This window comes from Oncorhynchus kisutch, linkage group LG4 (assembly GCF_002021735.2).
Source record: "Oncorhynchus kisutch isolate 150728-3 linkage group LG4, Okis_V2, whole genome shotgun sequence".
NCBI lineage: Eukaryota > Metazoa > Chordata > Actinopteri > Salmoniformes > Salmonidae > Oncorhynchus > Oncorhynchus kisutch.
The window spans coordinates 36,662,508-36,678,393 of record NC_034177.2 but is presented as its reverse complement, the minus strand read 5'-3'; the positions used below and the strand labels follow the sequence as shown (position 1 = coordinate 36,678,393).

The 15,886-nt window shown below is 40.8% G+C and overlaps 1 protein-coding gene across 3 annotated transcripts in view; it reads left to right on the top strand.

The window, feature by feature from the left end:
- Nucleotides 1-15,886, top strand: part of pdhx (pyruvate dehydrogenase complex component X) — a 76,409-nt gene that overhangs the window by 13,481 nt on the left and 47,042 nt on the right. Inside the window, exon 1 of one of the 3 annotated variants that reach the window (XM_031822919.1) lies at nucleotides 15,678-15,757. The exons of the other annotated variants lie outside the window; for them this stretch is intronic. Coding sequence (XP_031678779.1) covers nucleotides 15,703-15,757 — 55 coding nt within the window. The 5' untranslated portion in view covers nucleotides 15,678-15,702. Of the gene's footprint in view, nucleotides 1-15,677; nucleotides 15,758-15,886 lie in introns of those variants that run through there. 3 annotated transcript variants of the gene reach the window in all.

Genomic DNA, 15,886 nt, shown 5'->3' with positions numbered 1-15,886 from the left:
GAGAAGACTGATCAGAGATGCAGCCAATAGGCCCATGATCACTCTGGATGAACTGCAGAGATCTACAGCTGAGGTGGGAGACTCTGTCCATAGGACAACAATCAGTCTTATATTGCACAAATCTGGCCTTTATGGAAGAGTGGCAAGAAGAAAGCCATTTCTTAAAGATATCCATAAAAAGTGTCATTTAAGGTTTGCCACAAGCCACCTGGGATACACACCAAACATGTGGAAGAAGGTGCTCTGGTCAGATGAAACCAAAATTGAACTTTTTGGCAACAATGCAAAACGTTATGTTTGGCGTAAAAGCAACACAGCTCATCACCCTGAACACACCATCCCCACTGTCAAACATGGTGGTGGCAGCATCATGGTTTGGGCCTGCTTTTCTTCAGCAGGGACTTCCCTGATGGTTAAAATTGATGGGAAGATGGATGGAGCCAAATACAGGACCATTCTGGAAGAACCTGATGGAGTCTGCAAAAGACCTGAGACTGAGATTTGTCTTCCAACAAGACAATGATCCAAAACATAAAGCAAAATCTACAATGGAATGGTTCAAAAAGAAACATATCCAGGTGTTAGAATGGCCAAGTCAAAGTCCAGACCTGAATCCAATCGAGAATCTGTGGAAAGAACTGAAAACTGCTGTTCACAAATGCTCTCCATCCAACCTCACTGAGCTCGAGCTGTTTTGCAAGGAGGAATGGGAAAAAATGTCAGTCTCTCGATGTGCAAAACTGATAGAGACATGCCCCAAGTGACTTACAGCTGTAATCGCAGCAAAAGGTGGCGCTACAAAGTATTAACTTAAGGGGGCTGAATAATTTTGCACGCCCAAATTTTCAGTTTTTGATTTGTTAAAAAAGTTTGAAATATCAAATAAATGTCGTTCCACTTCATGATTGTGTCCCACTTGTTGTTGATTCTCCACAAAAAAATACAGTTTTATATCTTTATGTTTGAAGCCTGAAATGTGGCAAAAGGTCGCAAAGTTCAAGGGGGCCGAATACTTTCGCAAGGCACTGTATATCTCTCTAGTCACCCCCAAAACCAATTCTTTCTTTGGCCGCCTCTCCTTCCAGTTCTCTGCTGCCAATGACTGAAACGAACTACAAAAATCTCTGAAGCTGGAAATGCTTATCTCCCTCACTAGCTTTAAGCACCAACTGTCAGAGCAGCTCACAGATTACTGCACCTTTACATAGCCCACCAATAATTTAGCCCAAACAACTACCTCTTTCCCAACTGTATTTAATTTTAATTAATGTATTTATTTTGCTCCTTTGCACCCCATTATTTTTTATTTCTACTTTGCATATTCTTCCATTGCAAAACTACCATTCCAGTGTTTTACTTGCTATATTGTATTTACTTTGCCACCATGGCCTTTTTTGCCTTTACCTCCCTTCTCACCTCATTTGCTCACATTGTATATAGACTTGTTTATACTGTATTATTGACTGTATGTTTGTTTTACTCTGTGTAACTCTGTGTCATTGTATCTGTCGAACTGCTTTGCTTTATCTTGGCCAGGTCGCAATTGTAAATGAGAACTTGTTCTCAACTTGCCTACCTGGTTAAATAAAGGTGAAATAAATCAAATAAAAATAAATTACAAATGACTGCTCGACTTGTTGACTGCTCGATCCACACAGCAGACATTGTGGGCTAGGTTAGGAATGCTGTGTTGCACGTGTAGCGCTATATTTTTCGGCGCATTATTGAGTCATCTACCTACGTTATATAGGTATGCACGTCAGCTTTGACATCGTTTTTGCACATCGCCGTTAAACTACACATCGGGCCGATGCCATTGTTGTCATTTTTAGCTGATATCCGATAAGCTTACCTATATTGTGCATCACTATTTGTGTAACAATTTTTGCTGTTGAAAATCACAATGAAAGTGCCCACTTGAGGCCCTTAGACCTATACATGCCCCCTGTAAGACCCAATTATCAATGATACAGGAAACATCTTGGTGTCATTATACTCCATAGTGTGCTCTAAAATATTTAGTATTGCTACTTTCTGAAATACAATTTTACACGAATTTATTCGACATTAAAACTATTAATATCTCAAGTCCCCTTTTGGTATTTTTTTGACATTGTTTTAAATAATATACTCTACAAGTCCAGTACATTTCCAGAGTGGGCTCTCTGCTGCTGTTATATTTTATGAACACCAACACATTCAGTGAGGAAATTCATTCAAAGGGAACTCTCTGCTGGTGATTTGATGAATATGCAATCCTACAGAAGGGCTATGATTGGTTAAAGACCTATAATGTCAATTTCCACTCATGAAATTTGATGTTTGAATAGTATATTCTTCCAAACAATATGTGGGTGATTCCACACGGTCATCCTGAGCATCCCAAATTAATAATTTCCAATGGAAACTATGTTTCTTACTATTCTGAAGGTCTATATTTTGGAGGACACTGTATGAATTCTGACTGTAGGTGACCAAGTCTCTAAGGCATTTCAGTCAATCATATTTCATGGCTTTTAGAAAGGGCTCATAGAGCTTGTTTTTCCACTCACAGCTGTCCCCCAGTGTTAGAAATGAAGATGAGATGTTTTGGTACTCAATACCAAAACTATACCCAAATGATTCCATGCCAACAAAAAAAGGCAGATTAGCTAGTCAAAGTCATAGAATGCTCTGTTCAATCGTTGGACATCTTTTTAGTTCAACATACATTAGCATTTTTTTTTTTTTACAACTTTTTTCCAGAGATCCATGTATGCAGTAATGAATCAATTACACAATCATACAATCAATTTGACTTTGGTAAAAAAAAGATCTATCTACATAATGGTAATAATTTATTCAATGGTAAATCTTTATTGATAAACTGGTAAATCAAGATGTAGCTTAGGCCTATCCACAATACAGGTGAATGCGTTTTCAATAGGAGTGTGTGCATGCACTTAGTTATTGAGCTTGTTTTGGCTGATTTTCATGGGGTTACTAATGACAATCTGTTTGCCATTCCATTTGGGACATGCTGATGAACAACATTTGCATAGAAGTAGCGTCTTTTATGAAAATGTGTGCTGTCTATTTAACCAGTAATGATGTCATTCACGAGACAGTTCTCTAAGGCAGTAGATCATCTTTGTGAGAGAGATCGAATAAGTGAATGATTAAAGTTTTTGTTGCAATCGGCTTTGAAATCAGCATTTTGCATTTTAAGGTTTTCATATCACAAACAAAGTACTAAGGTGGTAAATTTATGTTAGCTTTAGCTGTCAGCTAGCAAGGAATGTTGGCCTACAAAGCTGAAAGCTACCGGAATCATCTTCCATTGTAAAGTGTTCTAGAAGGTATGGATATTGTTTTGCAAACAGTAATTAAGTTTCAGCATTTCTAAATGCCGTATTGTAGTATTCAAGTGTGTTATCATCTGTGCTTCAGCATGAGTGGGAAACTTACAGAATGTGTTCCGGATTGCCTCTGAGAATAACATTGACGAATACACGGATGCGGTGACTGAGTTTATCAGGAAGTGTATAGATGTTGTAGCCACTGTGACTTAAAACCTACCCTAACCAGAAACTGTGGATAGATGGCAGCATTCGGGCAAAACTGAAATCACGAAACCCTGCAATTAACCATGGCAAGTTGACTGGGAATATGGCAGAATACAAACAGTGTAGTTACTCACTCCATAAGGCAATCGCAGGCAAAATGTCAATATAGATATTAAGTGGAGTCTCAATTCAAAGGTTCAGACACGAGACACGTGGCAGGGTCTACAGGCAATCATGGACAACAAAGGGAAAACCAGCCACGTTGCGGACACCGACATCTTGCTTCCAGACAAGCTAAACACCTTCGTCTGCTTTGAGAATAACACGGTGCCACTGATGCGACCCGCTTCCAAGGACTGTGGGCTCTCCATGGCCGACGTAAGTAAGACATTTAAGAGGGTTAACCCTCGCAGGGCTGTCGGCCCAGATGGCATCCCTAACCGCGTCCTCAGAGCATGAGCAGACCAGCTGGCTGGAGTGTTTACGTACATATTCAATCTCTCCCTATCCCAGTCTTCTGTCCCCACTTGTTTCAAGATATCCACTATTGTTCCTGTAACCAAGAAAGCAAAGGTAACTGAACTAAAGGATTATCGTCTCGTAGCACTCACTTCTGTCGTCACTGCTTTGAGAGGCTAGTTAAGGATCATATCACCTCTTCCTTACCTGTCACTCTTCAATTTGCTTAGCACCCCAATAGTTGCACAGAAAATGCCATCAAACTGCCCTATCCCATCTGGATAAGAGGAATACCTATGTAAGAATGCTGTTCATTGACTATAGCTCAGCGTTCAACACCGTAGTATCATCCAAGCTCATCATTAAACTCTGAGCCCTGGACCCCTCCCTGTTCACATGGGTCCTGGAGTTCCTGACGGGACCCCCCCCCCCCCCTCCTGAAGGTAGGAAACAACACCTCCACTTGGCTGATCCTCATCACAGGGGTCCCACAACGGTGTGTGCTCAGCCTCCTCCTGTTCACCCATGACTGCGTGGCCACGCATGCACGCCGCCGCCTCAAATCAAATTTTATTTGCCACATACACATGGTTAGCGGATGTTAATGCGAGTGTAGCGAAATGCAGTAATATCTAACAAGTAATCTTTCACAACTACCTTATACACTCAAGTGTAAAGGAATGAACAATAATATGTACATACACACACACCTCTCCATATATTTGTGTGTGTGTGTGTGTACACACACACTCTCTATCATCAAGTTTGCAGACGACACAACCGTAGTAGGCCTGATTACCAACAATGACGAGACAGCCTACGGTGAGGGCCCTGGGAGTGTGGTGCCAGGAAAATAACCTATCATTCAACGTTGACAAAACAAAGGAGCTGATCGTGAGATCTTCAGGAAACAGCAGACGGAGCACCCCCCTATCCACATTGACGGGACCGCAGTGGAGCAGGTGGAAAGCATCATGTTCCTCGGCGTACACATCACTGACGTTCTGAAATGGTCCACCCACACAGCCTGTGTGGTGAAGAAGGCGCAAAAGCACCTCTAACATCAGGAGGCTGAATAAATTTGGCTTGGCACCTAAAACCTTCACAAACTTGTATCTCACCTCCTGGTACGGCAACTGCACCGCCCGCAACCGCAGGGCTCTCCAGAGGGTGTTGCGGTCTGCCCAACGCATCACCCGGGGCAGACTACCTGCCTTCCAGGACACCTACAGCACCTGATGTCACAGGAAGGCCAAAATAGATCAGCAAGGACTACAAACACCTGAGACACTGCCTGTTCACCCCGCTATCATCCAGAAGGCGAGGTCAGCACAGGTGCATCAAAGCTGTGACCGAGAGACTGAAAAACAGCGTGGATCTCAAGGCCATCCGACTGTTAAATAGCCATCAATAGGCGGCTTCCTCCCGGTTACGTAACCCTGCACCTTAAAGGCTGCTGCCCCATATACATAGACTTTAAATCACTGGCCACTTTAATTTTGGAACACTAGTCACTCTGTTTACATATTTTTGCTTTACTCATCTCGTGTGTATATATACTGTATTATATTCTACTGTATAATTGAATTTATTAATTCCATTATTTTACTTTTAGGTTGTGTGTATTGTTGTGAATTGTCAGATATTACTGCAATGTTGAAGCTAGAAACACAAGGATTTCGCTACACCCGCAATAACATCTGCTAAACATGTGTATGTGACAAATAACATTTGATTTTGATTTGAAGCAGCCCAGACTCCCAGTGCAGGCTAGCATTGAGTAAGTAGAGCAGGCACGGTGCATACTATAATAAGGGGTCTGCTGCGCTGATAGACAGCCTTGATCCGTGAGAGACATTTGACAGAAGTAACAAATTCTAGTAACGAACCGTTCTAGTATCAAAAAAGTATGGACTTCCGGTATACCATGCAACACTAATATTCACATACTACATACGCCCACACACACACACAACATGCACACATGTGCATACTGACCGTATACACATACTGATGCCACACACACTTTCACACTCTCACACCACCCTCTGCTGCTACTGTATCCTGTTACCTAGTCACTTTACCCATACCTATATGTACAGTACATAGCCTCCTCAATTACCACTTACCCCTGCGCATCGACTCAGGACTGGTATCTCCCTGTACACTATATAGGTATGCTATTTTTAAGAGTTATTCTGTGTACTTGTCACTATTTTGTGTGTGTGTGTGTGTGTGTGTGTGTGTATATATATATATATATATAACACTGTTGGAAATGCACTGTAAGTAAGCATTTTCACTGTTGGAAGCACAGAATCGTCGACAATGTCATTGTATTCCCAGACCATTATTCCTCTTACACCAAACTTTACAGTTGGCACTATGCATTGGGGAAGGTAGCGTTCTCCAGGCATTACTCTCCTTGGTCAAGTATCCCTTAAAAAGCCTGAAGGGGTTTTGGATAATTTTCCTGTTGGAAAAACAAATGATAGTCCCACTAAGCACAAATCAGATGGGATGGTGTATTACTGCAGAATGCTGTGCTAGCCATGCTGGTTAAGTGTGCCTTGAATTCTAAATAAATTGCTGACAGTGTCACCAGCAAAGCACTCAACAAATCACCTCCATGCTTCATGGTGGGAACTACACATGCAGAGATCATCCGTTCACCTACTCTGCGTCTCACAAAGACACGGCGGTTGGAACCAATAATCAAAAATATGGACTCGTCAGACAAAAGGACAGAATTCCACTTGTGTTTCTTGGCCCAAGCAAGTCCCTTCTTATTGGTGTCCATTTAGTAGTGGTTTCTTTGCAGCAATTCGACCATGAAGGCCTGATTCACATCGTCTCCTCTGAACTGTTGATGTTGATGTCTGTTACTTGAACTCTGAAGCATTTATTTGGGCTGCAATTTCTGAGGTTGTAACTCTAATGAACTTATTCTCTGCACCAGAGGTAACTCTGGGTCTTCCTTTCCTGTGGCGGTCCTTGTGAGAGACAGTTTCATAATTGCGCTTGATGGTTTTTGCGACTGCACTTAAACAAACTTTTTAAAAACATTTTCTGAGTTGACTGACCTTCATATCTGAAAGTAATGATGGACTGTATTTTCTCTCTTACTTATTTGAGCTGTTCTTGCCATAATATGGACTTGGTCTTTTACCAAATAGGGCTATTTACTGTTTACCGTCACAACACAACTGATTGGCTCAAACACATTAAGAAGGAAAGAAATTCCACAAATTAACTTAACAAGGCACACCTGTTAATTGAAATGCATTCCATGTGACTACCTCATGAAGTTGGTTGAGAGAATGCCAAGAGTGTGCAAAGCTGTCAAGGCAAAGGGTGGCTACTGAAGTATCTCAAATATAAAATATATTTTGATTTGTTTAGCACCTTTTTGGTTACTACATGATTCTGTATGTTATTTCATAGTTGTGATGTCTTCACTATTATTCTAAAATGTAGAAAATAGTAAAAACAAAGAAAATCCCTTGAATGAGTAGGTGTGTCAACTTTTGACTGGTACTGTTTATTTTTGAATGGTGGAATTGCATTTGATATGATTGCATTTAGGAACCCAATCCCCCGTTGCCGCAAGATTTAATAGTTTTGACCATGCTCCACTGCTATGATTGGTGCAGCTAGAAATCATAATGTCTATCCTATTCTGGAAAGGCACCCGCAAAATTAAATTCCACAAAGTTGTTTATCCATTTTGTGTTGTTTAGATTTGTATTTGGTTTCTTGTCCAATGCCCTCAGGGTGTTGTTAGATATTATAGGGCCCTATTAAAAACTGAATCCAGACATTAAAACGGAATTCAACAACATTGAATTGTATTGAATTTAGTATTAAATCAACTTATTGTATTCAAATCAAATCAAATGTATTCATATAGCCCTTCGTACATCAGCTGATATCTCAAAGTACTGTACAGAAACCCAGCCTAAAACCCCAAACAGCAAGCAATACAGGTGTAGAAGCACGGTGGCTAGGAAAAACTCCCTAGAAAGGCCAAAACCTAGGAAGAAACCTAGAGAGGAACCAGGCTATGTGGGGTGGCCAGTCCTCTTCTGGCTGTGCCGGGTGGAGATTATAACAGAACATGGCCAAGATGTTCAAATTTTCAGAAATGATCAGCATGTTCGAATAATAAGAAGGCAGAACAGTTGAAACTGGAGCAGCAGCATGGCCAGGTGGACTGGGGACAGCAAGGAGTCATCATGTCAGGTAATCCTGGGGCATGGTCCTAGGGCTCAGGTCCTCCAAGAGAGAGAAGGAGAGAATTAGAGAACGCACACTTAGATTCACACAGGACCACGAATCGGACAGGAGAAGTACTCCAGATATAACAAACTGACCCTAGCCCCCCGACACAAACTACTGCAGCATAAATACTGGAGGCTGAGACAGGAGTGGTCAGGAGACACTGTGGACCCATCCGAGGACACCCCCGGACAGGGCCAAACAGGAAGGATATAACCCCACCCACTTTGCCAAAGCACAGCCCCCACACCACTAGAGGGATATCTTCAACCACCAACTTACCATCCTGAGACAGGGCCAAGTATAGCCCACAAAGATCTCCGCCATGCCACAACCCAAGGGGGGGGGGGGCGCCAACCCAGACAGGATGACCACATCCGTGAATCAACCCACTCAGGTGACGCACCCCTTCCAGGGACGGCATGAGAGAGCCCCAGTAAGCCAGTGACTCAGCCCCTGTAATAGGGTTAGAGGCAGATAATCCCAGTGGAAAGAGGGGAACCGGCCAGGCAGAGACAGCAAGGGCGGTTCGTTGCTCCAGAGCCTTTCCGTTCACCTTCCCACTCCTGGGCCAGACTACACTCAATCATATGACCCACTGAAGAGATGAGTCTTCAGTAAAGACTTAAAGGTTGAGACCGAGTTTGCGTCTCTGACATGGGTAGGCAGACCGTTCCATAAAAATAAAGCTCTATAGGAGAAAGCCCTGCCTCCAGCTGTTTGCTTAGAAATTCTAGGGAAAATTAGGAGGCCTGCGTCTTGTGACCGTAGCGTACGTGTAGGTATGTACGGCAGGACCAAATCAGAGATAGAGGTAGGAGCAGCCCATGTAATGCTTTGTAGGTTAGCAGTAAAACCTTGAAATCAGCCCTTGCTTTGACAGGAAGCCAGTGTAGAGAGGCTAGCACTGGAGTATTTAGCACCAACTGAAGTTTATTTAGTGCTTTATCCAGGTAGCCGGAAAGTAGAGCATTGCAGTAGTCTGACCTAGAAGTGACAAAAGCATGGATACATTTTTCTGCATCATTTTTGGACAGAAAGTTTCTGATTTTCGCAAAGTTACGTAGATGGAAAAAAGCTGTCCTTGAAATGGTCTTGATATGTTCTTCAAAAGAGAGATCAGGGTCCAGAGTAATGCCGAGGTCCTTCACAGTTTTATTTGAGACGACTGTACAACCATTAAGATTAATTGTCAGATTCAACAGAAGATCTCTTTGTTTCTTGGGACCTAGAACAAGCATCTCTGTTTTGTCCGAGTTTAAAAGTAGAACGTTTGCAGCCATCCACTTCCTTATGTCTGAAACACATGCTTCTAGCAAGGGCAATTTTGGGGCTTCACCATGTTTCATTGAAATGTACAGCTGTGTGTCATCCGCATAGCAGTGAAAGTTAACATTATGTTTTCGATTGACATCCCCAAAGAGGTGAAATATATAGTGAAAACAATAGTGGTCCTAAAACGGAACATTGAGGAACACCGAAATTTACAGTTGATTTGTCAGAGGACAAACCATTCACAGAGACAAACTGATATCTTTCCGACAGATAAGATCTAAACCAGGCCAGAACTTGTCCGTGTAGACCAATTTGGGTTTCCAATCTCTCCAAAAGAATGTGGTGATCGATGGTATCAAAAGCAGCACTAAGGTCTAGGAGCACGAGGACAGATGCAGAGCCTCGGTCCGATGCCATTAAAATGTCATTTACCACCTTCACAAGTGCCGTCTCAGTGCTATGATGGGGTCTAAAACCAGACTGAAGCATTTCGTATACATTGTTTGTCTTCAGGAAGGCAGTAAGTTGCTTCGCAACAGTCTTTTCTAACATTTTTGAGAGGAATGGAAGATTCGATATAGGCCGATTTTAGTTTTTTATATTTTCTGGATCAAGGTTTGGCTTTTTCAAGAGAGGCTTTATTACTGCCACTTTTAGTGAGTTTGGTACACATCCGGTGGATAGAGAGCCGTTTATTATGTTCAACATAGGAGGGCCAAGCACAGGAAGCAGCTCTTTCGGTAGTTTAGTTGGAATAGGGTCCAGTATGCAGCTTGAAGGTTTAGAGGCCATGATTATTTTCATCATTGTGTCAAGAGATATATTACTAAAACACTTGAGCGTCTCTCTTGATCCTAGGTCCTGGGAGAGTTGTGCAGACTCAGGACAACTGAGCTTTGAAGGAATACGCAGATTTAAAGAGGAGTCCGTAATTTGCTTTCTAATAATCATAATCTTTTCCTCAAAGAAGTTAATGAATTTATCACTGCTAAAGTGAAAGTCATCCTCTCTTGGGGAATGCTGCTTTTTAGTTAGCTTTGCGACAGTATCAAAAAGGAATTTCGGATTGTTCTTATTTTCCTCAATTAAGTTTGAAAAATAGGATGATCGAGCAGCAGTAAGGGCTCTTCGGTACTGCACGGTCTTTCCAAGCTAGTCGGAAGACTTCCAGTTTGGTGTGGCGCCATTTCCGTTCCAATTTTCTGGAAGCTTGCTTCAGAGCTCGGGTATTTTCTGTGTACCAGGGAGCTAGTTTCTTATGAGAAATGTTTTTAGTTTTTAGGGGTGCAACTGCATCTAGGGTATTGCGCAAGGTTAAATTGAGTTCCTCAGTTAGGTGGTTAACTGATTTTTGTCCTCTGGCGTCCTTGGGTAGACAGAGGGATTCTGGAAGGACATCAAGGAATCTTTGTGTAGTCTGTGAATTTATAACACGACTTTTGATGTTCCTTGGTTGGGGTCTGAGCAGATTATTTGTTGCAATTGCAAACGTAATAAAATGGTGGTCCGATAGTCCAGGATTATGAGGAAAAACATTAAGATCCACAACATTTATTGTATTGAACTTATTATAACATTAATATGGCCAAGATTATCCAGCAGCCTACCAAAGGTTGCACCGTGTCCATTACAATGTAGAAAAATGTGTCTAGTCCAAACTTCCGATAGTTTAGCTATCCGTATTACCAGAGCTTCATCTTATTTATTTTTCTATTTCTATGCAATATATTTTTTATTTTTTAAAATAAATTTTCACCTAAAATGACACCCAAATCTAACACCCTGTAGCTCAACCTAAAGCAAGGGTATGCATGTCCTTGATACCATTTGAAAGGAAACACTTTGACGTTTGTGGAAATGTGAAATTAATGTAGGAGAATATAACACATGAGATCTGGTAAAGGATAATACAAAGAAAAAGCATGCGTTAAAAAAAAAAAGTTGTACCATTTTTTTAAATGCAAGAGAGAGGCCAAAATGTATTATTCTAGCCCAGGCGCAATTTAGATTTTGTCCACTAGATGGTAGCAGTGTATGCAAAGTTTTAGACTGATCCAAATAACCATTGGATATCTGTTATTAAAATGTATTAAGACTGCCCAAATGTGCCTAATTTGGGTTTTTAATACATTTTCAAGTTCGTAATTGTGCACTCTCAAACAATAGCATGGTATACTTTCACTGTAATAGCTACTGTAAATTGGACAGTGCAGTTATATTAACAAGAAATTAAGCTTCCTGCCCATATGAGATATGTTTATGTCCTGGGAAATGTTAGTGTTACTTACAACCTCATGCTAATCACCTTAGCCTACGTTAGCTCAACCGTCCCGCAGGGGGACACCGATCCCGTAGAGGTTGTTCTTAACTGACTTGCCTAGTTAAATAAGAAAGCTTGCTACACTTAACCTTTTTGGGCTAGGGGGCAGTTTTTTTATGTCCGGATGAAAAGGGTGCCCAAAGTAAACTGCCTGTTAACCTCTCTAGGGTAGGTGAGATGGTAGCGTCCCACCTCTTCAACAGGAAGTGAAACTGCAGGGCGCAAAATTCAAAACAACAGAAATCCCATAATTAAAATTCCTTAAACATACATGTATTTTACACCATTTTAAATATACACTTGTTGTAAATCCAGCCACTATTATGTTCGTTGAGTGCCTATTCGCAGAATAACACAGCCAGTTTTCCAGCCAAAGAGAGGATTCACAAAAAGCAGAAATGAAGATAAAATTAATCACTAACCTTTGATCTTCATCAGATGACACTCATAAGACTTCGTTACACAATACATGTATGCTTTGTTCGGTAAAGTTCATATTTATATCCCAAAATTTCAGTTTACATTGGTGCCTTACTTTCAGAAGTTCCAAAACATCCTTTTGATTTTGCAGAGAGCCACAGTAATTTACAGGAATACTTATAATAACCACTGCTAAAAGATACAACTGTTATGCATGGAATTTTAGATGCACTTCTCCTTAATTCAACCGCTGTGTCAGATTTCAAAAAAGCTTAACGGAAAAAGCAAACCATGCAATAATCTGAGTTGGCGCTCAGAGCCCAATCAAGACACAAATATAGCCGCCATATTATGCAGTCAACAAAAGTCATAAATAGCATTATAAATCTTCACTTATCTTTGCTGATCTTCGTCAGAATGCACTCCCAGGACTAGAGATCGACCGATTTATGATTTTTCAACACCGATACTAATTTATTGGAGGACCAAAAAAGCCGATACCGATTTAAATCGGCTTTATTTATTTTTCATTTATTTGTAATAATGACAATTACAACAATACTGAATGGACTCTTATTTTAACTTAATATAATATATCAATAAAATCAATTTAGCCTCAAGTAAATAATGAAACATGTTCAATTTGTTTTAAATAATGCAAAAACAAAGTGTTGGAGAAGAAATTAAAAGTGCAATATATGCTAACGTTTCAGTTCCTTGCTCAGAACACGAGAACATATGAAAGCTGGTGGTTCCTTTTAAAAGGAGTCTTCAATATTCCCAGGTACGAAGTTTTAGGTTGTAGTTATTATAGGAATTATAGGACTATTTCCCTCTACCATTTTGTATTGCATTAACCTTTTGATTATTGGATGTTCTTATAGGCACTTTAGTATTGCCAGTGTAACAGTAAGGCTTCCGTCCCTCTCCTCGCTCCTCCTCACTCCTCCCTGGGCTCGAACCAGCAACACAATGACAACAGCCACCATCAAAGCAGCGTTACCCATGCAGAGCAAGCAGAGCATTATATGCAACACAGGACACGCTAGATAATATCTAGTAATATCATCAACCATGTCTAGTTAACTAGTGATTATGATTGATTGTTTTTTAGAAGAGAAGTTTAATGCTAGCTAGCAACTTACCTTGGCTCACTCACTCACTTGTCTCCTTGTGGAGTGCAACGAGAGAGAGGCAGGTCGTTATTGCGTTGGACTAGTTAACTGTAAGGTTGCAAGATTGGATCCCCCGAGCTGACAAGGTGAAAATCTGTCGTTCTGCCCCTGAACGAGGCAGTTAACCCACCGTTCCTAGGCCATCATTGAAAATAAGAATGTGTTCTTAACTGACTTGCCTAGTTAAATAAAGGTGTATAAAAAAGTCCAAATCGGCATCCAAAAAATACAGATTAACGATTGTTATGAAAACTTGAAATCGGCCCCAATTAATCGGCCATTCCGATTAATCAGTCGACCTCTACCGTGAACCTTACATGGTACAGACAACATCTTGGTGTCATTATACTACATTATGTTCTAAAATATGGAGTACCTCTATCGGTATCGGCGTTGAAAAATCATAATCGGTCGACCTCTAGTTCACGGATCAAAGGGTCTTACAGGAATAATGTCTAGGTCTAAAAAAGGGCGTAAAAGGGCCACTTTCCTCATGATTTTCCCAAACAAATGTAAAAAGCATGTTAAACGTCCTTCCTCGCAATACATTTGTGAGTTGCAAAACAATATGTGATACCAAAAGTTTTGGGAATCGCCCACTTGGCTTTGTCAATGGATATCCAGCTTTTCCTCTGACCCCATCCCATCCCCAGTGGTGTAGTGCTATATTTATTTAGTTGAGGGAGCACCATTATTATTATTTTTTGTGACGTCATATATTCTTAAAGTTTGTAAAGAGTACCGACAGATGTAGCCTTATTGAATATCATTGTAGGATAGGTCTATGCATAAACTACATCCTTCAATTGCCACATCTGCCTATGTCCACCCATATTGTTTTAAGGCGTACCTCACTTCAAAATAGGCCATAATCGCTGTCAATCGTGAATGATCATTTTTTACATGTTACGGGTGAATGTCCAAACTGCATGCAAATCATTTTCACTTGCAAATCAGTTTCATGGGAATATGCATTAAGATCTTGAATTAGTGCTTTGTGAGTGAATTATAGCAGATGGTGTTAACAAACTGGCCTTTCTTGTCGACCTATTTTGTTTTAATCAAAGCATACAGTGTGTTCCTTGACTTTTTCCACATTTTGTTACGTTACAGCCTTATTCTAACATTGAGGATTTTTATTTATTTAATCGATCTACATGCAATACCCCATAATGACAAAGCAGAACATTTTTAAAAAATCTTTAGCAAATTTATACAAATAGTAAATTGAACTATTACATTTACATAAGTATTCAGACCCTTTACTCAGTACTTTGTTGAAGCACCTTTTGGCAATTACAGCCTCGTCGTCTTGGGTATGACGCTACAACCTTGGCACACCTGTATTTGGCGTTTCTAACATTTTTCTCTGCAGATCCTCAAGTGTCAAAGCCCCTCCTGCTTTGTCTTTTGCTGTGTGCTATGGTCGTTGTCTTGTTGAAAGGTGAACCTTTGCCCCAGTCTGAGGTCCTTAAGGATTGCTCTGTACATTGCACCGTTCATCTTTCCCTCGATCCTGACTAGTCTCCCAGTCCCTGCTGCTGAAAAACATTCCCACAGCATGATGCTGCCACCATGGTTTACCTTCGGGATGGTGCCAGTTTTCCTCCAAATGTGATGCTTGCATTCAGGCCAAAGAGTTCAATCTTGGTTTCATCAGGCCAGAGAATATTTTTTCTCATGGTCTGAGTCCTTTAGGGGCCTTTTGGCAAACACCAAGCGGCTATAATGTGCCTTTTACAGAGGAGTGGCTTCTGCCTGGCCACTCTACCATAAAGGCCTGATTGGTGGAGTGCTGCAGAGATGGTTGTCCTTCTGGTATGTTCTCCCGTCTCCACAGAGGAACTCTGGAGCTCTGACAGAGTGACCATCGGTTTCTTGGTCACCTACCTTACCATGGCCCTTCCCCGATTGCTCAGTTTGGCCAGCTCTAGGAAGAGTCTTAGTGATTCCAAAATTCTTCCATTTGACACTGATTCTTGATTCTTCAATGCTGCCTATTTTTTTTATTTTAAATTTATTTATTTAAAAAATATATATATTTGGCACCCTTCCCCAGATCTGTGCCTCAACACAATCCTGTCTCTGAGCTCTATGGACTATTTTTGCTCTGACATGCACTGTCAACTGTGGGACCTTTTTTATGTAGACAGGTGTGTGCTTTTCCAAATCATGTCTAATCAATTTAATTTACCACAGGTGGACTCCAAGTTGTAGAAATATCTCAAGGATGACCAATGGAAGCAGGATGCATCTCAGCTCAATTTCAAGTCTCATAGCAAAAGGTCTGAATACTTATGTAAATAAGGTATTTGTTTTTTATTTGTAATAAATTAGCAAAAATAATAACCTGTTTTTTTTGCTTTCTCATTATGGGGTGTTGTGCGTAGATTGTTGAGGATTTTATTTTATCC